A 25,497-nucleotide genomic window follows, 5' to 3' on the forward strand; every position below is an offset into this window, starting at 1 on the left:
ATGAATGCTTGAGATGCTTGCTTTACACTCTCTGGAAATTGGTAGGCTTGGTGTGCTCATCAGTTTGTTATTTCCATGATCAAAATACCTAACAAGGACAACTTAGAGGAGGAAAGATTTATTTGTGCTCATGACTTTAAAGGTTCAGTCTATCAGCTGTTTCTAAGGCAGAAATATCATGGCAGAAAGGCAGGTTGGAGGAAAGATGCTCTGCTCACAGGAGCCAGGAAGCAGAGATACAGAAAGAGAAGGGATCTGGGATAAGATAAATTCCTCCAGGGCCTACCCCCACTGACCTACTTCCCAAATTTCCAGTAGTCTATTTACTACCAAAGGATTAATTCATTTTAATCCATCAAATAGTTTAAACCATCACTGAGTTCAGAGAACTCATGATTCAATCATTGCTTAAAGCCCTACCTCTGAATCTTGCTACATTGTGGAACACACTTTCAATACATGAGTTTTGGGGAGACACTCCACATCCAATCCATAACACTTGGATTCTGGCCTGTTACTTTCTTTAATACTTTTGTGGCCTTCTGCAAGTCCACTTGACATGGAATGTTTTCTCATCCAGATAGTGAAAGAACCAGACTAGACAGTTCTAAGATTCCTTCCAGCTTCATAAGAAAGTTTCAACAGTGGAAACTTGAGAAAAGTTCTATGTTGAAAATGAAAAGAATTTTGTTTAAACCACATAAATTCCAAATTGTTAATATGCCATTACTTTCCACAGCTATATATTGGGACCCAACAAATCAAAGAAAACATGAGTGAAATATGACTTCTTATGTATAATATCATGATAATATTGCAGAACATTTGGTCTTTAAAATTCTTTGGCAACAAAGACTTCTTTAACAACATCGGTTTGAGTGCAAGGGGAATCTGTGTGTGCCTCAGTCCTTCATGAGTGGGGACAAAAATAACTATGATGAATGCCTTAGAAATTAAAGATAAAAGATTATAAGGGAATATTATGAACAATTGTATGCCAAAAGATTGTCTATCCTAAAAGGATTGAATAAATTGCTAAAAACATACAATGTACTAAGACAACCAAGGAAAAATAGCTTAAACAGATCAACAACAAATACAGATTGACATAGTAATAAAAAAATCTTTCCGCAAAGAAAAGCCCAGATCAAGATGATTTAACAGGTAAATTCTACTGAACAAAGAATTAAATCCAATCTTTAAATTCTCCCTCAAAATAGCATTTCCAAACTAATTATATGAGGCCAGTATCACCCTCATATAAACATTGAGGAAGATACCACAAGAAAGAAAACTATAGGCTGGTGGTATCCATGACAAGAAATAGATGCATAAATCCTCAAGTGTTGGTTCAACACAAATAAGTCAACCAGTATGATATCACACATTGACAAGATGAAGGATAAAAATGACACAATCATCCTGGCATGGTGGTGCACAGCTGTAGTCCTAGTGACTCTGGAGGCTGAGGTGGGAGGATCACAAATTCGAGGCCAGCTTCAGCATCTTACTGAGGTGAGGCACTATCTCAAAATTAAAAATTAAAAGGGTTGGGGATCTAGCTCAGTGGTAAATTAACCTTTCAACAAATTAGATATAGAAAAAGCTTAGGACAATAAAGGCCGTACATGAAAAGCTCATAGATGACATCACAAATGATGGAAAAAACTGAATGAGCACTCTTCTCTAAGATCAATATGAAACATGGATGTCCATTCACACCACTACTATTACATGTGGTGGTGGAAGGCTAAGTCAGAGCAATTAGGAAGGGAAAGAAATAAAGTTATCCAAATTGGACAGGAAAAAGTAAAAGTATCTCTGTTTGCAGAAGACACAATTGTACATGTAGAAAACAGTCCTCCAAAAAACTATTGGAACTAATAAATCTATTTAGTAAAGTTGCAGGATACAAAATCAACATACAAAAATAAGTGGTATTTCAGTACACTAACAGTGAACCATCCAAAAATAAAATTAACAAAACATACCATTTATGGTAACATCTAATTACTTAGGAACTAATTACTTAGGAACAAATTTAACCAAGATGAAAGTTCTGTATAATGAAAACTATAAAACATTGATGAAAGAAATTGAAGATACAAATAAATGGAAAAATTTCCTGTATTCAAGAATTAATATTACTAAAATATACATACCAGTCAAAACCATCAACGAATTCGACTAAATTAAAATTGCAATATTTTTTGAAAAACTAGAAACCACAATCTTAATACTTAGTTGGAACCACAAAAGATTCTGAACAGCCAAAGCAGTCTTGAGAGAAAAAAAAAATTGAGGCATCATATTTTCTAATGTGCATATATATTATAAAACTACTGTAATCAAAACTGTATGGTATGTCATATAAGTAGGCAATGGAACAAGAAGCTCAGAAGCAAACTCATAGGTATCCAGTTAACTCATCTTTAACAAAGGAGCCAGGATGCACAATGGTGAAAGGATAGTCTCTTTAAGAAATGGGTGGAAAACTGCATATTTCCATGCAAAAGAATGAAACTGAATTCTCAACAGTACACAAAACACAAAAGGAAGCTCCAAATGGCTTGAAGAGTTAGGCTTAAGGCCTAAAATCAAATAATAGAAATCATAGGGATACAACTTCTTGACATTTTGCTTGGCAATGATTTCCTGGCTGTAACATCAAAACTACAAGTAACAAAAGCAAAAATAGACAAGTAGACTCAATCCAACTAAAAAGCTTCTGCACAGCAAAGGAAATAATCAACTAAATGAAAAGGCAACCTGCAGGTTGGGAGAAATCATTCATTTTCCCTATCTTTTACTATTATGATTCTGATTTTATTCAGGATGGTAACCAATCTACTAACACACTAACCAACCAATCAACCCAACCATATAAACCAATTTCTCAATTTTCTTGCCACATGACAAATTTCCCTTGAGATATAATTGAAATTTGGGGAAAGATATACATTTCTGAATATAATGGAACATTTCCACATGGAATGGATGCAATGTTTAAAGATAAAGCAGTTATTTCATAGCTCTGACATTATTAAAAAAAAAGAGAGAAAAGCAAAAAGCTACATACTAAAGGTTGTAGAGAGAAATTACAAAAAACCTGAGACCCTGAAGTTTCCATGTTTCTGCCTTTCCCACCTTCAGCTCTATATCTTTCAAACTTCCTATTGTATGTGAAAATACTGTGTTCCTAATATATATATTGATGCTTGTTGGTCGCTCCAAATAGGTACTAAGCTCTTGAGACCAGGAGCTTAACCTTTGTAGCTTTAGATCACATTTTCTTAACTTCAGTACTTTGGGTCTTTTGATTGAATTATCTCTTGATGTAGGGGTCTGCCTTGTAATTTAAATGCTAGTTAACAACAACCTTGGCCTCTGTCAATAAAACTGCTAACCCCTGCTATGACAACTGAATGTGTCTCCTAATCTTGCCACATGTTCCACTGGGGCAAAATTACCCTCCAACTGAGAATCATTGCCTTAGATGATGGGTTTAGTGTTTAGGATGTAGTGTCAATAGATATTGGCCATATTAACAAAAATAAGAATTAATTTGACCAGAGAATTGAGACAAATAGTAGAATTTAAAGTTGCCTTCCCACTTTCTCACTTGGTCTGGTAATTATATCACTTAAGACGAAGTTTCATATTCCATATTTTTGATATTTCTCTGAAAGTGACCTTAGAGTTGCATAAATATTCCAGATGTGACTTGGACATATCAGATTTCTGCTTAGGTATTAATGAAGCCCAATACACAAGCAACACACCCCTTTATCAGTTGCATACACATTTTCTTTTTTATTGCCTTACACTATTTTTTATATATGAAACTTGAAATTCACTAAAATCTTCTGGTTATTTAGTCAAGAATTATGCTACAATGTTAATTTTGCAGTCATGCTTCTGAACTATTATATTCTGCATTTTTTCTTATGAAATTTCATCTCTGTTAGGATATTTTATTTTTCAATATTGTTAGTTTTTCTTCTTATTTCATATTAGCTCTCTGCCCAAATTGATCATATATTGATGGTTGGATTGATAAAAATTTTCACCAGAATATAGCAAAGAACAAAAATATATAGCACTATTGGCTATTCATGAATTGAACACAGGACAAATATCTCATACCTAACCTTGGAACAGTTATTTAATAGCCTCAAACTTCTTCTTTTTTTTTTTTTCCCTGCATGCAATTTTTAAAATTACAAGGAGTCATAAGTTGACTCTATCTCTGAAATGTGCTTCTGGGAATAAAGACAGAATATAACTGTTATGTCACAAACATAATCGCTTTTTATTTTTGATTGCATAGAAAGGTCCATTTGGGCATTTTTCTCACTCCATTTAAGCCATAAAGCTGAGTTCAGTTTGTGGCATTGGCATGCCATGGATATTTATGCAACTGGAAAGAGTGAATTTAAAGTCATGTGAAATTTGCTTTCCAGTGAGTGCATAATAATACCATATACTATGTTTCATAAGAGAACTGGAGGACTAAACAGTGAAAAAATTTCCAAGACAACAAATAAACATTGCTTGTCATGAATAATTTACCTTATTATAGGAAGGGCAGTGATTGCCAGATCAAGATAACTCCTAAGGTATTATAGAGCAGTACAATGAATGAAAGTCCTTGAATTCAAGAAAAATAAAGTGACACACTTCTCTTAGAGTGACATAACTTCTCTTAGAGTTATTTGCAATTAATGTTTATATTTTGGGACAGGCCCTCCTCTCCTTTCCCACAAACTATTCCATGTTAACTAGCCCCTTTGCCTCTACTTTAACCATTCCTCATCAACATTATGTATGTATATTACCACCACCATTATCTTTCCAAAACATAATTTATTTATGATTTTCTCCTGTTCTGCTCCCCATTTTTTTTTTTTTTTTTCGTAGAATGAGTACCAAATTCTTTAGGATAGCGTATAGGACATCCTGATTTTAGTCTCAACATATCTTTCTGTTCCCCTCCATGGAATCTATGCTCTAACCACATTGACCTACTTTATATTTTTGAATGTTCCATGCTCTTTCAAACTTCTGTGCCTTTGCTCATGCTGTCACTTCTGAACAGAATGCCCTTCTCTACTTTATATTTGGTAAATCCATTGGCATTCGTTGAGGTCCAAGTCAAATATGACCTCAATTTTACAGTCCTTATTTTCTCCTCCCAAACTCCATTGTGCCTTGAAATATTGCTGAAATTTAGTATATGCTTAATACATGTTTCTGGAATGAGTAATTATTCAATCTCCAAAACTACAATGTGGGGGTATTCAGTTTCATTGTTGTTCTATGTAAAAAGAAATCTGACAATACAAAATAATTTATCTGAAAATCTGGGAATATATAACATTTTGATGAATCAAATGTTTTTCAAGAAAACCAATGAAGTAATGCTATTTGAAAGTTTAAGTATATATTTGAAAGTTTTCTATATTAGGTTCATTAATATATTTTGTCAGTCTTGTGTACAGTCTTAACTTTCTTAATACAAAGAAAAGTAGTAACAAATCAGGATAAGATGACTTTAATTTTGTTTATGTATATTGAATTGGGAATAGCGAATTAGTCATTTTCTATAGGTTGAGATTACTATAGTTAGTATTTCTTTTTACCAATTTTAATTTCAGTGTTTATTTATTTATGATCAATGCATATAGTTCATCTTGGAAATATTATTTCATAGAAGATCAAAAAGAGAAAAAAAGTACTTCCTGTTAGAACAGAGGGGAGGGCTGGCAATATGACTCAGTGATAGAGTGCTTGGATAGCATTCACGAGACCCCAGGTTTGATCCCCAACACCACAAACAAAACAAAACAAAACAACATCATTAAAAAAAAAATCACAGGGGAAAATAGCGTAACTGCAGAACTTACAAGAGAAGAGAGTGAAATAAATAATATTTTAATATTTTATTCTGAAAATAAATGCAAGGTTGGCAAATGATAATAGAATGCTATTTGAATGAAACACAATGAATAGAATACTATCCGTGAACACTAGGAAGCCTGTTCTCTATTTTTATGCTTTCTCTAAGAGGCTATAAGTGGAATTAGGAGGTGAAATGTCCGAAAAGGTAGTGAATTCCATTCCCTTTCTGTGAATTGGAGGTAGGGGTACACAGTAGTGAACAGGCAATAACAGCTGTCTCTTTAGCAAAGGGAAGCTTTCATCTCTCCAAAGTGTGACAAAGATTGTGATTTTGTTTTGACCTTGAACCTAAGTGTTATGGTTTAGATATGAGATGTTCCCCCAAACTCATGTCTGAGACAATGCAAGAAGATTCAGAGGTGAATGATAAGATTATGAAAACTGTCACTTAATTGGTGAATTAATCCACTGCTATAGATTATCTGGGTGGTAGCTGTAGGCAGGTAGGATGTGACTGGAGGAAGCAGATCACTGGGGATATACATTTGGGGTTTGCCCTGGTGAGGGAATTCTTTCTCTGTTTTCTGGTTGCCATGTCCTAAGTTGCTTCTCTCTGCCATACCCTTCTGTCATGATGTTTTACCTCACCTCAGGCACAGAGGGATGTAGTTGGCAACAGCGAGCTGAACCTCTGAAAAGGTAAGCTAAAATAAATTTTTCCTCCAGTAAGTTTTTCTTGTTAGGACTTTTGGTCACAGAAATGCAAAACTGACTAAAACTCTGAGACTAAATAACATAAGCTGAAACCAAATGACAACACTAATTTGAAAAAGTTAATTAAGATCTCATTTATTTATAACTCCACAAAATTAATTTTGACTAATAAATGTGACTGCCTTTATATCTGTTGACCAATATCAATACTGAGAATACATTTGCATTTTAAAACTGTAGAAATGCCCTTTCATGTATTTTAAACAGAGATCTTATATCAAACTTTATTTTTCTTTGTATATAAAGCATAATATCTTATATAGTCAACCTTTAAAGCATGCTAAAGATAATCACACTATCCTGTTAAATATCATGGAGTTGGGTCAACCTACCATTTTAAATAGACCTCAAAATTATAATTCATTGAAAAGAGTTCAAATTACTCTTCTCAGCTCTGAAAAGTGATGCTTCAATTCTAATATATGCCTGTGTAACAACGAAATAACAAAGTAGAAGAAAATACAGTTGATAATTCAATCTATTATTTTCAAACAGGTTTTTCCCTGGTATTAATGCATAAAAGAATAGATTGCTTGTTATCAGACCCTGGACTGATTGGGATTCTGTATTTTTTCATATTCTTCAGCATAGTGTTGATACTGATCAGTGAGGAGAGGCTGATTAGCTTCATCCATGTTGTTTCTGGCACGAATCAGGCAAGAAACACCCATAAATAGGACTGCAACCAGTAATAAAGCAGCAACTACTGCTATGGTAACAATCTCAGATATACTGAAATCCCGACCTATTTGAAAAAGAAAATGAGAGATAAAAATATATATTAAAATACTTATCACTGAAACTTGGACAACTTGTTAGGCACTGCTTCAAGCACTTCAACAGAAATCCTCAAATTTAATTTGTATGGACCGCATTGCTTAATGTGGCACTTGTAATCTGGAAGTCACTTTCTGATTTCTTTTAGTAGTCTACCCTATTTGGACAGTTATTTTCATTTCCTTTTTAAGGTGAAGAAATGATGCTTGTTGAGATTTAAAATTGCACAGGAAAATTTTGAACTTCAAAATCTCAGAAAGAAAAGCTTAAGAATTCTCGATCCCTCTTCATTTTATAAATACGAGCTCAAAACCCATTCTCCCCACTTATTGGAAATGACATCTTTGACAACCAAACCTCTTTAAACATCAGCTTCTTTATTTGTGAAACAAGAATTAGAATATTCACCTCAAAGACTTGCGAAGACTAAATGAGATAGTGTCCAATAATCAGCTCAATAGCAGGTCAGAGTGAGTTCTCAATAAATGTTAAATTCCATCTCTTTATCCCCAAACAAAAATCCAAATGAAAGTTTCATATCCAGTGAAAAGGTATGCTTCAGGATATTGTGATTATTTTATTATAAAGACAACAAACTTGCTTTTGGAAAATACCACATTAAAAATATATTTTCAACACTTACTTGGCCACTGAACTTCATAAGCATATCCCAGGTTGTCTGGAGCAGTAACAAACATCTCTGTGTTGGTAACTGGAGGCCAGAATGGCACCATATTATACTGTCTGTTATGTCCAATAGGAGCATTTTCCAATGGGAATGTGGATATATCTAAAATATTCCAAAGGCAACTTGTTAATAGATATGAAATTAATATTAATGTCATTCTTATGTTTTTAGGTATTGATTATTAACAGAGAATGTAAAAATGTCTTTCATATTTCATAATGAATTAAGACATAAAATTTCACTATAACAGAACAGGAAATTACATTCAACAGAGATCACATGCTTTGAATGCACACCAACATATCATTTAATACACATATAAAATATGAACAGAGGAATTTTAGTATCTTATTATCTATGATGATCAGTAGTTGTTTAATTTTAAAATTATGAAAGGTAATTTGAGTGAAATTCATGAAATGTATTTTTCAAAGTAAAAGATGGATCTTTAACTTAGTATAGCATCACCTATAATTCAAATTTGAGAAATGATTTATTTATTTATTTATTAACTGTGAATATTTGTTTAATATTTTTCACTTCTTTATGTTTACTATTAGTGAAATATATATTAGTTCAGGATTTTACTGTTAGCAAAATATACTTAAAATTTTTAATCAGGTTCCTGGAATCTAATTTGCTTCTTGCCCTCACTCCTTTTTTCTATTTAAATATAAGATATTTATATATAAGACATTTATATCATTAGTCAATTTCTATCTTTAGAGATAAAAGAAATGAGAGGTTCTTGGTGCAAAACGTTCTTTGTTTGCTCTGTATTTATAGGGGCGTATAATTAAATGCCAAATGGAATGTCACGAAGTCACAGTTGAAAGTGGGGTTGGGCAGGACACTAATGAGAATATATTTTGAAGGGCTAGAACATGTGAGAAGGCCAGTTGGATTTTATATTTTGTATTTGCATTACCTCAGCAGTTACTGTGATCCTACAAATCCCAGGAGTATGCTTTAGCAACTTGTTTGAAGAACAATGATAGCAAGTAGTGTTTATATTTTGGCAACTTTATATTCTCCATGTGTTACAGTTAATTAAGTATTTATTTGATAAAATTTGCTGAGTGCCTGGTAGTCACAGGCACTGGTATAGATACTGGTGTTTTAGCACTGAACAAAATGGGCAACTTTCCTGCCCTCAAGGAGCCCATCTTCCAGTACACTTTTAATAGTTATTTGTTAAAGTTACATATTCAGGTTAATAATTCAGATATATATATATTTTTTCTTGTACTGGAGATTGAACCGAGGGATGCTTTACACTGAGCTACATCCCCAGTCCTTTTTTTTTTTTCTTTTCTTTTTTCTTTTTCTTTTTTTTTTTTTTTTTTTCTGGTGCTGGGGATTGAACCCAGTGTCCTCTGCTTGAAAGGCAAGCACTCTATGAACTGAGCTATATCCCCAGCAACCCCCGCCCCCAGCTTTTTTCTTAAATTTTGAGGTAGGGTCTCACTAAGTTGCTTAAGGCCTTACTAAGTTGCTGAGTTGGTCTTGAACTTGTGATTCTCATGTCTCAGCCTCCTGAACCTTTGGGATTTCAGGCGTGCACTACCATATAATTCAAATAAATTTTTTAACTTTCCATTTCATCTTTCTTCTGAATCCTGACTTGACCAGCCTCAACCCAGTTCAGTTCCACCTGTGCGGTAAAGTGAATTCCACTAGGATGACTGTAGAAATAATAGTAAAAAATTCTATGTGAAAATCTTTTGAATGCTCCCCACCTCTCTTAAACTCAAGGACTTTGAATTTCTGCTATTTCCTTCTGACCTTAGTATCTCTCACCAGTGTCTCCTTACTTCCCCCTTTGCTCCAAAGGCATTGGATTCCTTTCTGTTTTTTTTTTTTTTTTTGGGGGGGGGGAGTGGAGGAGGGATGATCTTCCTCCATGTATCTACACAGTATTTCCTATTTTACTTTTCTATCTTGTCTACACAGACTTTTACAATCTAACATGCTAAATGTTTTATAATCTAACATAACAGTATATTTATTTACATTTATTTATGGTCATTTCTACCACCAGACAGGTCTGAGCATTGTATCCTACTTTTGGAACCTAGAATACTGCCCAGGAAATAGGTGCTCCCAAATAATATTTGTGAAAGGATTCATATAGATGTGTGTGATTACATCATTTCTCTCATGGCTCAAGAGGTAAAGTAGTAATTTTTCTGGGAAATGTATTAACTGCCTTCTGAGAAATGTACTAAACTTTTGGGCTACTATATTTAAAACTTAACTCATAATTGTAAGTTGGAAAAAAGAGAGAATTGAATTATATGTTATTCAGATCCACAATTTAGTGAATAGAAATTAACATTATTGTAACTAGAGTTGGATGATCTGTGTTGGACTATCTCATGTCTATTAAGAGGATTCTGTAATAGGTATTACAATGTGAATGACTGTAATTTCCTTTAGCTATAAAATATAATTGTTGTTCCATCCTGACCTTAGTAATTAATTTTATAATTCTATGAATTTGAAAGAACCTTCAATATTTTTATAGAAATCTTCGATACATATAAAAAGTAATTTCATTCTCTGCTCCTAGACTTACTTTCATAAAGACCTCTGATTTACAGAAAATTTAGAAATTCTTCTAATATTTTAATTTTTTTCTCCATAACATAATTGTTTTATGACATTGTTTTCCAAATTGCCCTTTAACTTTTTAGCCACATTTTCTCAGAAATACACTGTAGACTAATTTTCTACTTTTCATTTACTATACTTTTCTTTCCACTTCTTACCAGGTAACTGAGAAACCCTATGCTACATTTAGCTCAAACAAAGGGAGCAGCAGGAAAATAAGGTGAAGGTATTTTTTCTAGTTCATTAGTGTCCTTAATATCTAGAGAACTTGAACCAATGAATGTGAAGTAATTATTTTTCAATCAAGATATGAAAAACAAAAGAACACATTTTTACCACTGAAGGAAAACTCCACTTAGAGAAACTTGCCAGATTACCCAAAATTCTCCATTTCCTTTGAAAAGGTTAGTAATATACATGGCATTGTGGATGACTGGATAAGCATAACTTTTACATTGCTGTTTAGTTTTCAGAAGTATATGTTTAACAAAAGTTGGGTTTGTTTATTCCTAACCTTGTTAATTCTAGTTTACTTGTTACTATAACAAAATAATACAAACATATATGAAATGAAAATTATGATTGTAAAAAGTGACCTTTTTGAAAGAAATGAGTTGAGCACTTTGGAAAGTTTTGTTAAAAGTGAATGAATGAATAGATTAGGCAAGATAATAGTAAAGGGTGAGGTGAGCATGGAAATCCAGAATGCTGCCCTCAGATTGCATCACAAAGGTCTTACTTTTTTTGCTTTGAAGAAGCTGACATCATAAATTTTAGACAATTTGCTGTGATTGCAGTGTATTTTTTTATATAAATACACCTGAAATATGAAGTAGAACCCCAACCAGTGAATCTATAATTCATTGGCAACTGAACAAATGTTTATGTGCAAGTTACTTGTTTGTTAATAAATTTTCAAGGGAATAGATTGTTAACCAACCTGTCAATGGTCCTGAGCGGGATGAATTAGAGGCTTTTACTGTACACACAAACATACACACGCACACACGAAATTCAGAGGCTGAATAGATAAATCAGTGGTTAATTAACCTCAGATATCATGTTTATGTACATGATTAAGTAAAAGCACAGAAGCCAAAATGTTGATCACTTTCAAAATATGAAACTTAGAATGTTTTAACTACTGGAAGCCCCTTCATGGTTCAAAATGTAACACAAGTCTCTCAGCTGAGTAGGGGTGCAGAAAGAGGTCTTTCTAATAATATTTTAGACAATGCATTGCTTGAAATGAACTTACAAGAGATTTTCTATGGTATGATACAAAAATCAACATTAACTTTTTAGCTTAACAAAATTTTTATTTATCTGAGGCCATAAAGTAATAAAATTCAGAACTGTGGATTAAATCAGGCATGGAGTTTTTAGGCTTTTGGGGCACCAAAGAAGAGCTCTGTTAGGGTTTCCCATTCTTATTAAAAAGCAATGAGTATGTTGGTTGGGAGAAATGGGAAGAAAAATTTGGGAGACATGGTAATCATTTTTTCACAGCAAAAATGAGAAGGGATTATCTGGTTAGTCCCAGTGAATAAATGTCATCTTAGAGTAAATATCCTGAGAGACTTCCTGCAGTTTCAGAGTGGCTTTGAATATTTGGCAATGGCTAGGGAGTGCAGCTACTTTATCCTAATTTTGAAGGGTATTTTATGTGTGTCAAGTGCTGGCCTAAACTGATAACCATGCCATCAGAGCAATCCCCTTCGTGGATCCTGAGAAAAGCATATGAAAGTGTCTCACCAGCATTATATCTCCTCAGCCATTCATCAAAGACAGCATCAGTGAAAGTATGCAGAAGGACAAAAATGGGGTCATTGGGAGACAAATGGGTCTGTCCTCCTGTCCCATTCAGGAATAGATGGGCCAGATTGTGAAGACTTCGAACAGCAGGGTCATACTTCCCTGTTGGATCACTGTAACCTAGATTTAAAAGTAAGAATGAGAACATAGAAAATACTGCACATAACTCACTTTTCAACAGCAGTGATCATATTGGGAAACAATTATCCAAAGTTTGTCAGGCCAAATTTTGCATTAATATAATAGCAAGACTTCTCTGTACCAATGGTGGATGACATTTGCTTGCCATATCCAGAACTAGGTTAGTTTTAAGCTAGCGTCATGACATTCTAAAGGTAACCTCTAGGTTAAAAATAATGACCTGCCAAGTATACCAGTCAAAATATATACGACATTTCTATCTTGACAAGGCAGACATTGTTCTACATGGAAATAAAGATAGTGGAGATCTCCAGGTGTCTCTAAAAGTTGCTGACACAATTGGGAGAACACCACTCTGTTTGTCCTGGAACTTAAATTGCCAGATGTTACTTTTGTCTCCAACCTTAACTGTTTTTGAATGACTGTCAGCATGTTTATTTTTAGAAAATTATTTTTGTAGTGAAGTTAGTATGTCTCAGCACTTTCCTACCATTTCTGTACTAGTTTTAAACATTTGGAAAGTCTACTGTCAAAAGATTTATAGAATTTTTGATAAATATTTCACTATATTAAGGAGAAGATGAAGATAGATGCCAAGCAGATTACAAATAAAAGTGAAGGGCCAATGATATGGGGCGGGGTTATATGTGTCTGAATGGCCCGAAGAACTGCTGTATAAGTACAACCATCATTCATTTATTCACCTTTCATGCATTTATTCCCTTATATTTTTATACAGATAATATTTAAAGATTGCTTATAATATACGTGAAATGTATGAATTTCCATACTTTCTACTGCCAGGAAATCAGTATAATTTATCTTCTAATTAGACATTAATGAAACAATTGTATATTCTCTTAGATATCAGTTCTTATAACCTTAGTTTATAAATTCTAGTTTAGTCAATATATAGTAATAATCTAGGGAATCATCTCCGAGTGCTTTTATGTAGTTATTAAAATTAAATCACATTTAAACGTAGATAAGAATGGCATATGCTTTTGATAATAAAAGAGAAGAAAAATAAAATAATTATCATATTATATATCAACTATCTCAGATTATAGGAGAGGGAGATCTGTTCTCATTTTGTGGGTGGCCAGGTAACAGAGCATATCATCTAATGTGTGCAATGTTGTCTTTAAGGAAAACGTGAATGAGATCAAGTTTATATTAAAGTTAAATGTCATTATAATCCTTTAAAAATATAAATATATGTCGAGCATGATTTAGATTATCAAAATTTATTATTTAAAGACACTAGACTTAGAAAACTTGGATTTGAACCTGTGTTCTGTTACTAAGTAGCTAAATATCTTGGGAAAGTCCTTTCGCTTCTTTTGGATTTTAGTTGTCTCACCTTTGAGATACTTTAAAAATGTTGCTAAACAAGAAAAATCAAATTAAAATCAGAAGCTAATTTTATTTTTTAATAAATGTTTTTAAAGAGTTACAGAATGATAAAGCTAAATATATTATGCCCAAATCAGATTTTACAGAATGTCAACTAATTATGTGAAATTTCTTTAAATTGCTATTTTTTTCTTATTAAAGAACTTTTTAAAATAAATTCTTGAATGTCATTTGCCAGTGCTAGACTTTGATAGAGTTACATATACAGGCAGCTTGCTGCAAGAAATTTGACTTTAAATGATTTTTCAGTATTTAAGAGTGGAAAATAATTTTCAGTGACTTCCTCCATAATTATTACACGGAGTTTTGTAGTCTGACATTTCAAGAAACTTCTTTTTTGAGCATAAAATTGTGAGTTAATGATAGTAGGTACTCATTTCATATAACCTCATATGGTATTCAGAGCCTTTTCAAAGCGACCTGATTACTTGCCTTCCACTGTGTTCCGGAAACTGTTTGTAGAATTGGAATAAAAAGGAGGTGTGTCAAACACACCAACTTCCAAGCACTGAGCGACATCCTGTGGTGCAGGAAGACGCTGCACCATGGGTCTGCCCACATTTCCAGCTGGGTTTCTCCTGATTGGTCCACCTTCGGTGCCTGGGGGAAAAAACAGGGGGGGCAAACTTTTATGGAATGCCTACAGATCTTATTGTTACCCTCTAAACCTTCTGTTGATGTTGTTTGCTTGTTTGTTTGTACTAGGAATTGAATCGAGTTCTACCACTGAGCTACATCATGGGTCCTTTTTATTTTTTGAGACAGGCTGAAGCTGGCCTTGAATTTGTGATCCTCCTGCCTCAGTCTCTGGAGTAGTTGGGATTACAGGCATGTGCCACCATCCCCAGTTCTAAAACTTTATACACAGCATGAACACTGAAAAACTGGTTCTCATTGGTAGAAAACAAATTTTAAAATGCATGCATAATGACATTAAGATAAAAAAAAAAAAAAACTAAGTTATTGTGTCTTTCTTCCATGAGTACAGAAGATATGTGATACATAAAACCATCTGAAACACAGAATGATCACAGCAATGTACATGGCTCCTGGGATTTGTTAAAGTGGCATAGATTTTTTTGTTTTTCATGAGAATATACCAAAAATGAGAATTCCATGAAAAATTGAATTTTGCTGAAATTATCTCCTAAACCTAAATTCCTAAATGAAATCTTTATCTGCCCCCCCACCACAATTTTACAACTAAATGCCATGTTTCAAGTCTTTAGAGACTTAAGAAAAAAAAAAAAAATCCAAATCTCTTTGTAAAGTAATGTGCATTTTAATCAGCACACATTTTTCAGCTTTTTCATCAATTAATGTGATAAATAATTCAAGTTTCTGAAGAACAGGAACAAATAGGTAAACAGAGCTGCTGCACTATTAGGGATAGATAAAATGATAACTTTAAGGGAGGGAAGAAGAGAGGAAGGGTGTGTGTGTTGTGCGGGTGGCGGGGATTCTTCCCAGTCAGGTGGCTCCAAAACGGCTTCACTGACAAGAGATTTATAAAGAACCCTGAAGGACTGAGAAGAATTTCCATAGAAGTAGGAGGAATTTTATAAGGTAAACATTTTAGGCAGAGGAAATAATGAGGGATTATCTGGTTTCTTCTATGTATACAAAACCCCTCTCAGATGAACTCTTCCATCCTGGCTTACCAGTGTGCTGCTTGGTCTTCAGGGCCTGACATTTACAAGAATTGTTTGGTGTGTGGTGTTGATTGGGAAGGCTCCTGCTGGCTGTAAAAAAAATCTTGTTTGAAGAAAAGCCTTCCTGCAGTACATAGCAATGGAGAAGCATAGTGGACTGTGGGGACAGAGGGAAACTAGACCAGAGCCCTATTGTGAAGACAATAGTAGCAAGATGAAAAAGTTATATTTTATTCATTAGGAAGAAACTGAAGCCTTAGACTGGTGGGAGGAGAGGAGGCTGACTAGGAGTATTTTGCATCAGTCTGTTCCACTGGTCTCCAGAGACAAAAATATGTGCCCCAAAGGGACAAAGAAAATAATTGGACTGGGAGAGAGAACGTTGCAACATTGCAACTTCAACTCACGTTCCACTTACTTTGTTCACAAAACTTTATACATTGTTGCTTAGTTTATAATTAACATAATTATTGCTACCTGATGAATTAGCATAATGAACTTTATATAATATAGAAATAAAAAATACACCTATACTGAGATGGGAAAGTGTATGTACATTTATTGGGGGTACACGTCATCACCAAAAACTTTCAGAAATCACTAGCTAAATTAACAATTTGAGCTGATGTTTTGAGGATTACTGTTTAGAGAGTTATCAATACATTTCAAGAAAAAAATGTATTGATTACTTGAGTTTCTAAGTGCTACATCCTAATTTTCCCTTGTGGGATTTTATAGTAAAGAATTTTGATAGTAAAGAAAATATTTAAGGCAGTTTAATTTTATCCTGGTGATTTTTACATTTTTAAAAATATGAACAATTTCTGCCATTGCAAATATTAACATCCAATGAATCAGAGTCCTGTGGAATTTCCACATAGGAATGAATGGGAAGTTTTGAATATTTGAAGGAAAAAATAGATTTGAGAAATATGGCAAAAAAAGAACTGTGTTTTTCATATAATTGAAGATGATATTTTAGTGGCTGGAAGAATGTTAGGTGTAAATAAATCATTTTTTCAATCAATCAAGTTTAGTGCAAGAAGAATAAAAAGACAAGAGTGGGATATCTAAGGAAGTATTGATCTAATATAATATGTATGGGTTTCTTACAAAAGATGATCAATGAAACCACAGGAATGGATAAGATCTTCCAAGAGGAAAAGTAGAGAGAAGAAATAATTACTGTGAGGATTAAAGATCCTAAAGCATTTCATATACTATCAGATATATAATTTGATCAATAAAAGTTTAGTTTAATTTTTTCTTTACCTTGACTAATAAATAAAATATTTGGTATTTATATATTGAACTGAGACCAGGGTAATCTTAAAATTCATTTCATTGGAAAGAATTGTTAATTTGTCATAAAACTATGTGTCTGAGTTTTGAGACTTGTTCTATTGTTAAGAAAAACTGTGGTGATAACAAAAACATCTTCACTTTTCTTTTTGCCCTCCTATGCTACAACTTCATATAGCTATTTGAATTGTACTTTATTTTGGTACTCAGTCATAAATATGATTGGAAAACTCTGAAGTCCAAATATAACAGCTTTGATACTTGAAGATATTCTGCGCTTCAAATTAATTTCTCTGCCACAGGTAGAACCACTCACTCAGCATGACAAATACAAATTTATTCTAATTTTTAAATTTCCACAGAGGAAAATTTCATATAGTATCACATTTCTTATTTCTATGGACAGCTGAATACTTTTCCAATGGTGAAAATTATACACCTATTTCCTTCTGTTTTATTTAAGACTATTATCTCTCCCTTGTTTTTTGTTTGTTTGTTTGTTGTTTTGTTTTCCAGTGCTGGGTATCAAACTGTTGCTGTAGAGGATTTTTTTTCAATGCCTTGCACATTATTGGAATATTCTCTTTTTAAACTTATAAAATAATTTAACATTTAATGAAGGGAAATATGTATAGAATAATATGTTATGAATAAAATTCCCATACTTCTAGGTTTCATATGGAAGAACAAATGTTCAAAATAGCCCAAAATGCCTGAAGAAGAATAGAAAAGTTGGGGTAGGAGACTTAAGACCTAATGTTAATAGTGCAGAGATAAATAATATCATTCAAGAAAGAGAGGAGGAAGCTCAAGAATAGATTCATGAATTACAGAAACTTCGCCTGTGACAGAGGCATCAGATCCCTGGACAAAGGATACTAGGGCAACTGGTCAAGAATTCTCTCAGGTTAACCTCAGGAGAGATACAATGTAGCTCACTAGTGGACAGCACCTGTATGGTACTTTTCTTTTCAGAAAGGTGTCCCCTATATCACCTTTGGCTTTTAACTATTATTGAATAAGTACAAATATTTATCTATTTTCCTCTCCCTTCCTCCTTGCCTCCCTTTCTTCTTTTTCCTCTTCTCAGAGCATTTCCAAATCTTTTTGCATACTTCGAATTTTCTTTGGAAATATTTTCTGTGAAATTCCAACCCAAGACACATGACCACTAAGAAGTTCTGGGTATACTAAGAGGATTAATTTATACAACTGGCCATTGCTAAAAATAAGGAAGTTAGCAATGCACTGACAGAATTTTTTAAGAAAAAAATGATGTGAAGATAAATAGGCAACATCCGTTTCCTGGGATCATTTTGTAGGTGGCCTTGAATATCCTAGGTGCTCTGGTGAGGATCTGTACATGGATCCTCTACAGTGACCGTAGCTTTTATTCTTAAGTCCTTAGTGGAATGAAGGGCCTTCCAGGCAGCTTGTTTAATCTCTTTATCTAACAAAGAGTTCTGACTACTAGTTGTCACTTGGAACTTACTGTTACAGAGTGTCCCCAGGGTGTCATAATCTTCCAAGGATTCACAGACCACTCGCCATTGAGAAAAGACAGAGTTGGGGCTTACAAGAGTGGAATCAAAGTTGCTTCTTGATCCCATCAAGTCATCGGTGCAGATATCACAAATGTTCTTCCCAGTTGCAAAATTCCAGTAAGGAAGGGAGAAAGAAGGCTCCTGCAACATTTCCTAGGTCACAGAAACTCTGTTAGTATTCTGGCTGTTTGCACTCTTCCTCTGCTTGTTTTACTCTCTGATTGCCTATTTCTATTAACTCTCTTTAGCTACTAAGGAGCTAGTTAATGTCTCATTGGTGACAGAGAGTCCCAGAGAAGTTAAATATGTTATTTAACAAGGCTTGCAATTTACTAAAAGGAACCGTGTAGGCACTAAAGGGAATAAAACTCAAATCATTATGCAGAAATTTCTGTAAAGAATTGAGAAGAAAAATTTCTTTCTTTTTTTGGGACAGATAATTACATACATTTGCATTGGTTATCCCCCAAATTATCCATAATAGTGTCCATTCCTTGACATTTTCACCTTCTTCTATCTTCCCGTCTTTAATTGAAACATCATTAAATTGTAGTCTAGTTCCAGATTTGACCTTGAAATGTGTTTTGAGGAACACCTATTTTTGTTTTGTTTCTGTTTTTAATTTAATTTGAGTGACTATAGTTAATTTGATTCTGGCTTGGAAACAGGCCAAGTGATCTCTTTCACATTTACCTTATCTCCATGGGCCCTAAAAGTGTCTTGTTTAGAGACCCCCTACTGAGACTGAGGCTTCTGCCCGAGACTCACCCACTAAGGAATGCTGAGCAGAAGCAAAATAAATCTTTGGGCCTATTGTTCTTTTGACCATAACTAATATACATTTATAGCTAATCTTACGTTTTAAAAAATGCTGGTTTCAAGGTCACATATTTATTTTATTTGCTTCTGTAAAACACATATTCACTTATTTCTCATTTCTTTTGGCCTTTGAGGAGTTCTGTACAAAGGATGAAATTTAAATGCAGGATTTCCATTATTTTCTCTTACTTGCCAAGCACTCAGTACTTTATGCCTTTTCACTTTAAATCCCTTTCTAGGAAAAGTTTTCTTATGCTTGGGCATTTTAGAGGGCCAAAGCTTTTCTAGTCTCCCAGTTATTGATCTCCAAGGGTCTGTAGTACTCATTTAGAAGCCATCATTGCATGTCACCAAAATTACTGACAGCTTCTAAGGGATCATTAAGAATCAGACTGTGGTTCAGCAACTGACATTTGGGAGCCAGAGAACATTCCTGTGGCATTTCAACCGTGCAATACGTTTAGATTGTAATTTGTTGGCTACCTAATGCTGCTGGTTCTTAAAAATGTAAATCATCAAGGTTGAAGTTTACCTAGGCAAAACTGAAGATTTTAGATTGTTTCAAACTGCCCTTTCATTTTGGTGTGCTCATGAGACTTCAAGGCATAAAGATCCAGAGTCAATTACAAATGACAGATTTATCTCCTCATAATCTACTAACTGTCTTACTTGTAATCAGAACTATAAAGTATGGCGTTTGGAGTAGCAGATGAATTCATTTAATCACTTGCAAACTGTGTAAGGATAGACTACTTTCACACAAATATATTTTTATGTTAGAGGGTTAATTATCTGTCTTCTAACCATTTTTTTCCCCTGAAATAATGCTGGCACAAGCCTTTTGCACATTAATCAGTAAGTCTAAAGATCATTTCTGTTTTCAGATCATTTTAGGCTGATTTTTGAATTTTTGCTTGAGGAGAGAAATTCATTGCTATTAATTCACATAGGAAACAAGTGTTGCATATGTATTTCCTAGCTGAGATCTAGTCATTTAAATTTTTAGTTTAAAATTACAATACTTTTCTCAAGAAACAGAGCAGTTGGTAAAAGAAACAACAATAAACTATGTTACCGGATTCTTTAGTGTGATTTTGCTTAAAATAATAATCATTAAATAACTTTGCCTGACTTGACGTTCATTTTATGCCAAAAACAAAAACAACAAAAACCCCCAGAGGTCTTATAATTAAAAATAATGCTTGATTGATGTGGATTATTTTTCAGGGAGGTCTTTTTTAGAATTTGTATATACTTAAGATGTACTATATGATGTTTTGAAATATTTTTATGCACAAATACATGCACATATATGTATGTGTATATGTATACATGTTCTAAATGATTATTACATTCAAAGAAGTGAACATATTTATTGTCTTATATAGGGATGTGATGTTTTTGGATAGCTTTCTGCTATAAGCCCCACAGTGATAGGTGGCATAGGAGAAATATAATGAAAATAAAACAATCTAAATGGAAACTTTTCCCCTTATTAAAACTCTATATCATATTGGAAAGAGTCAGCATATGGCATGTTGAGGCACATATTCAAGACTGAGCAAGTGAGGAGAATAAGTATATATACACTCACTTCATCCAGATCAGGAGAGGCGTATACTTACATTTGGTAGAGAAGACATGCCAAATGAGACTTTTTTTGTTTCAAATTTCACCAGAGTCATTTTTTTTTAATTATAGAGTTGTAGATTATCTCCATATCTTTAATCTGCACCTAAAAATGTCTCAATTGCCTTTGTCACTTGATAAAAGACCAAATTCAGTTAATAAGAAGTCAGAAGGGGAGAAACCACTCAATGTTAAAGGCAGATTAATAATATGAAATTACTCTGTCATTATATACTTTGGTCCTTTGGAAAAACATTGAATTAAAATGACTGACAAACAGAGTGTCTCATCTGTAAAGAACCTGAAAATTAAATGGTGGCCTGCATACCTGCATGTCTCTCTCCAGCTGCAAAAGGTGGTACCTGTGCCAGGTGAGAAAAGCTGGCCCTTCATGAGAGAAATCCACCTCACCAAAGCTCTCCTGCCCTGCCCCCAGGAAAGTCTTTTTGACTGAATAATAGTGCGTCCAAACAAAGTAGTTATAAATGGAAATGTTCTCAAATTGTGGTGTATTGCCATCTGGTCCCAGTATTTCTTCTGATCTCCTGGTAGCGATGACGAACTGAGGGTGAGTTGTGCGCTTTGCCATATCCAGGGCCTGTACAAAGCGGTTCTTTTCTTCTGAACTTAACTCCAGAAGATTTCTCCTGACTTGAGGGATAAAAGATACAGAAATGAAAGCATCTGCCTCGAGGGAAGGGGTAGAGAAGGAGCACAATCTGTAACACACTGTGTCCCATTTCTACCCCAGGATGGTTATATGTACAATATCTATGTTAATATCTGTTTCCAATTATTTTACAGGTTTAGCATCCCTTATTTGAAATTATTGGGACCAGACATGTTTTCAGCTTTGGATTTTGAACTATTTGAGTTTGGGATACATGTTCAAAAGACAGAATTTATTTCTTTCATGGATACCTTATAAACATAAACTGAAGGCATTTTTGACAATAGTTTTAATAATTTTGTGCATAAAACAGTTTCATTGCTTGTAATTTTCTACTTGTGGCATCATGTCAGGGATCAAATATTTTTGGATTAAAATTCATGTTTGGAATTTTTGGATAAGGGATACTCAACCTGTATACTTTAAAAAATACCCATAACTACAATTCCTTCTTCTGACCTGTTTTCTTTCTTTCTTTCTTTCTTTCTTTCTTTCTTTCTTTCTTTCTTTCTTTCTTTCTTTCTTTCTTTCTTTCTTTTTTTCTTTCTTTCTTTCTTTCTTTCTTTCTTTCTTTCTTTCTCTTCTTGCTTTCTCTCCAATTTACTCTAGGATTTCTATTAGTTTTCTTTAATTTTCCTTGTGTTTTTTAATGATTCTATTATTCTGACATACTTATTTTGGTCCACTATTAGCTTTTTTCCTTGAAATTTTCTACTTGTTATCATCACAAATCATGCAGAAACAAGGTAGGTGGTATTATGTATTGGTTAAGACCAGTGACTTAATCTGTGACTTTTGGCATATTTTGGTGAGCTCCTTTTTTCTTCTGTAAAATGTGGTAAAAATAATATCTGCTTTACAGAATTGTACAGATCAAAGAGCACATGCATATTATACAGATCAAAGAGCAATTAGACCAAAGTCTAGCTCATAATAAAGACTCAGTAAGTGTCCTGCTAAACCTTTGGTCCAGTATCTGACACATAGAAAATAATGAAGTTCTCTGGCTGTTCCTATTTAATACTTTGTTATATGATGCTCCTTAAGCTGCCAGCCCAGGTTCTCATCTAAAATGCCCGAATTTGTTTATTATGGTGGGAAATATTTTGTAAGCCAGAAGGGGTAGTTGAAGAAGATGAAATATTAGAGTAGATAAAGCTCAGTGTGAATTCCAGGTTTACCAAGTACCAGCTATGTGGCTATGTGATTAGACATTTCTCAATCTCATCTGTAACAGTTAATACAAATACCTTGATTTTAAACATCTAGCTCAGTTTCTAGCAGATGGTGGTTGCTCAACAAATGGGTCGGAACTATATTATTTGTCAGAAGATCTGAGCTTCAATTCTAAATCTTTAAATTAAACAAGTTTCTTAAGTTTTCTAAACCTCCGTTTGCTCAATTGGGAAAAGCAAGGTAGAGTTTCATGACTTTCAGGTGTTCCTCCAGCTTCAATGATTTTGGAATCTATGAAGAACCTTGAGTCTCTTCATACCCCCTCATTCCTATCCCCACTTACCTATGAGAGTCTTCTGGTTGCAGGCCACTCCTCTCCACCCAGGACGGCATGTCCCACAGTTATGTCCTGAGAAATTGCCATTGCAGTGGCATGTCCTATTGAAGAACCTCAGGGGCCAGGCTTCCCGATCATCTCTACCATCGTGGGGGTACTGGGGGCTGTGGGGTCGGGAGTCTGCAGTCACTGCCTCGCACCTGCCCCTCCCTGATGAGGAGCCACAGGGGTCAGACCCAGGCCCAGACAAAGGGGACAGGTCTGGGCAACACACACCACTTCTCAAAGCCTCAACAGTAGCACATTCTCGTGGGAATTGAGCCCAGGCCTGCTGAAAAAGCAGCAAGGGGAAGAAGATAAATCCCAGAGAGAGGAGTTTATAAGATTTCATTCTGCTGGAGACAAAAGTGCAGGATACAGATCTGGTTTGCCCTCCTTTGCATAGAGGAGATGGAGGCATGTAGATAAAAGTCCAACTGAATAAAAGAAAACAAAATGGAATTATACAACTATTTTAAAGTACTCTTAAAAAGGGTGTGAACCCTTTCCAATCTACATTACACATACCTATATACATATGTACATATACAACCTACCTATATACATATATAGATAAATGACATTTCAAGCACATAGTAAAATTAGTTATTTACCTTTGAAAGTTTTACATGCGTTAACAACTGTATCCACTATCTAGTACTTGAATTTTCTTAATTTTACATTTCTATTTACATAAAAATTACTTATCCTGAAATTCACTTAGCAAAAGCACCTGCATTACCAGGTCACCAACATAAGAAACATTTAATCAGTGATCAGAAGGGAGAATTGGCAGCAGATTTCCAGCAAGTTAATTTCTGTAGTTTAAAGTCCCCCATCCTAGTGGAATTTTGATTAGAATGCACCCACTCTCCATAGAGCTTCTCTCCAGTACCTTAAATTCCTGAGAAGATTCTCTGCCAAACTTCCCTAGGAGCTGAGTGGTTTTTATTTGCTTGTCTCCTGATGTCAGAGCTCTTAGTTGTAGGTGGGTTTCTGCCCTGATAACTAATCTCAGACCTCCTCTCCCACACTGGGAGGGGCCGGTCCTCTTCTCCACCCTTCACTAATCCCTTCTCACATCACTGGATTTTTCTGCCCTTTAATGACTTGGTCAGCACATGATTCTCTTCCCACTGATTTTCCTTGTGATGCTTAAAGTTTTAAGAAAAGGTCAGAAGCACTAATTTGGAAGACAAGTCACAGAAACTACAGAGCTTTTGTTTTCATTATAGAGATTTTATTTTTAATTTTTTCCTTCCACATTATAGCTTTAGAGGATGAAACAAGAATAATTAATTTTTCTTAGTGATATAAAGGTTGGGTTAGTAATTGTACTCGATGGTACCTTTTGCTTGTATTCTGTCTTGAAAACACATGTTGTCATTCTTACAATTTCCAGAGAGAATAATTGTAGTAGTAGAAAAGCATCAGATTCAATTCTACTCAATCACACAGCAGTGACTGTCACGTGCCTGCTGGCTTTAGAGGTGGGTACTTTTACTCCATTCCCTCCTTCCAGGCTGTGCTCACCTCTGTGGCAAAGCATGATGGAGTCACTACTACTTTCACGTTTTGGAACGTGCCCATTAAATGGTTTCTTATTTCTTACTTTCTCTGTAAGCATTGGTATGGTGATGGCCCTGAGGATAACAGATATATGTGTTTGGAGACACTTTCTCCTATAGCTGGAAACTCATGCATATTAAGCCAATCTTCAAATGTAAACTTTCATCTGGAATACATCATTACTGAGCAAATGTTGTCAGAGTTCATGATCAATGTTGGCTGCCTATTTGTTTCTAAGTCATAAAATTATCCAAAAAACTATATAAAACAGTTGAGTGTCTGGTTACCACCCAAAATGACAATTAACACTGTTGTCTATGAATCAAAGCAAGAAAGAAAAAGAGGAATCTTCTGTTTACAGCCCCTTATTTATGAAACCAACATGACATATTACAACCATATCAAGTCATGGTTATTATGTGTCTGTGAATCTAAAATGTCATTCTTTCTGTTAATATTTTATTTAGTTTTGGTCTATCATATATATATATATATGTATATATATATATATATATAAAACAATCTATTAATGTCTATACATAGTGGAATAATACTATAATCCATGATATAGTATGCACAGTATTAATACGTGATACATAACAATTTACTTAAAATTCTTCAAAAAACAGAAAAAT

At 34.2% G+C, this 25,497-nt stretch overlaps 1 protein-coding gene across 1 annotated transcript; it reads right to left on the minus strand.

The window, feature by feature from the left end:
- Positions 1-7,214: 7,214 nt before the first annotated feature.
- Positions 7,215-23,645, minus strand: Tyrp1 (tyrosinase related protein 1). Its single transcript, XM_047525317.1, has 7 exons — positions 23,261-23,645; positions 21,400-21,722; positions 18,572-18,776; positions 14,558-14,725; positions 12,509-12,688; positions 8,096-8,242; positions 7,215-7,420 (listed from the first exon to the last, which is right to left on the minus strand). The coding sequence occupies exons 1-7, from the start codon at positions 23,643-23,645 to the stop codon at positions 7,215-7,217; spliced, it is 1,614 nt and encodes a 537-aa protein (XP_047381273.1).
- Positions 23,646-25,497: the final 1,852 nt, after the last annotated feature.

Source organism: Sciurus carolinensis, chromosome 14, assembly GCF_902686445.1.
Source record: "Sciurus carolinensis chromosome 14, mSciCar1.2, whole genome shotgun sequence".
Taxonomy (NCBI): Eukaryota; Metazoa; Chordata; class Mammalia; order Rodentia; family Sciuridae; genus Sciurus; species Sciurus carolinensis.

Bases quoted from the DNA above. Each gene is read 5' to 3' on its own strand.
- Tyrp1 (XM_047525317.1), bottom strand. From the start codon at position 23,645: ATGAAATCTTATAAACTCCTCTCTCTGGGATTTATCTTCTTCCCCTTG. The intron at 18,777-21,399 runs GTATGCAGGCCA...TCTGTGACCTAG, and splicing joins AGCTGGAGAGAGACATGCAG to GAAATGTTGCAGGAGCCTTC. The intron at 14,726-18,571 runs GTAAGTTCCAAG...TTTTTCCCCCAG, and splicing joins CCTGGGGACACTCTGTAACA to GCACCGAAGGTGGACCAATC.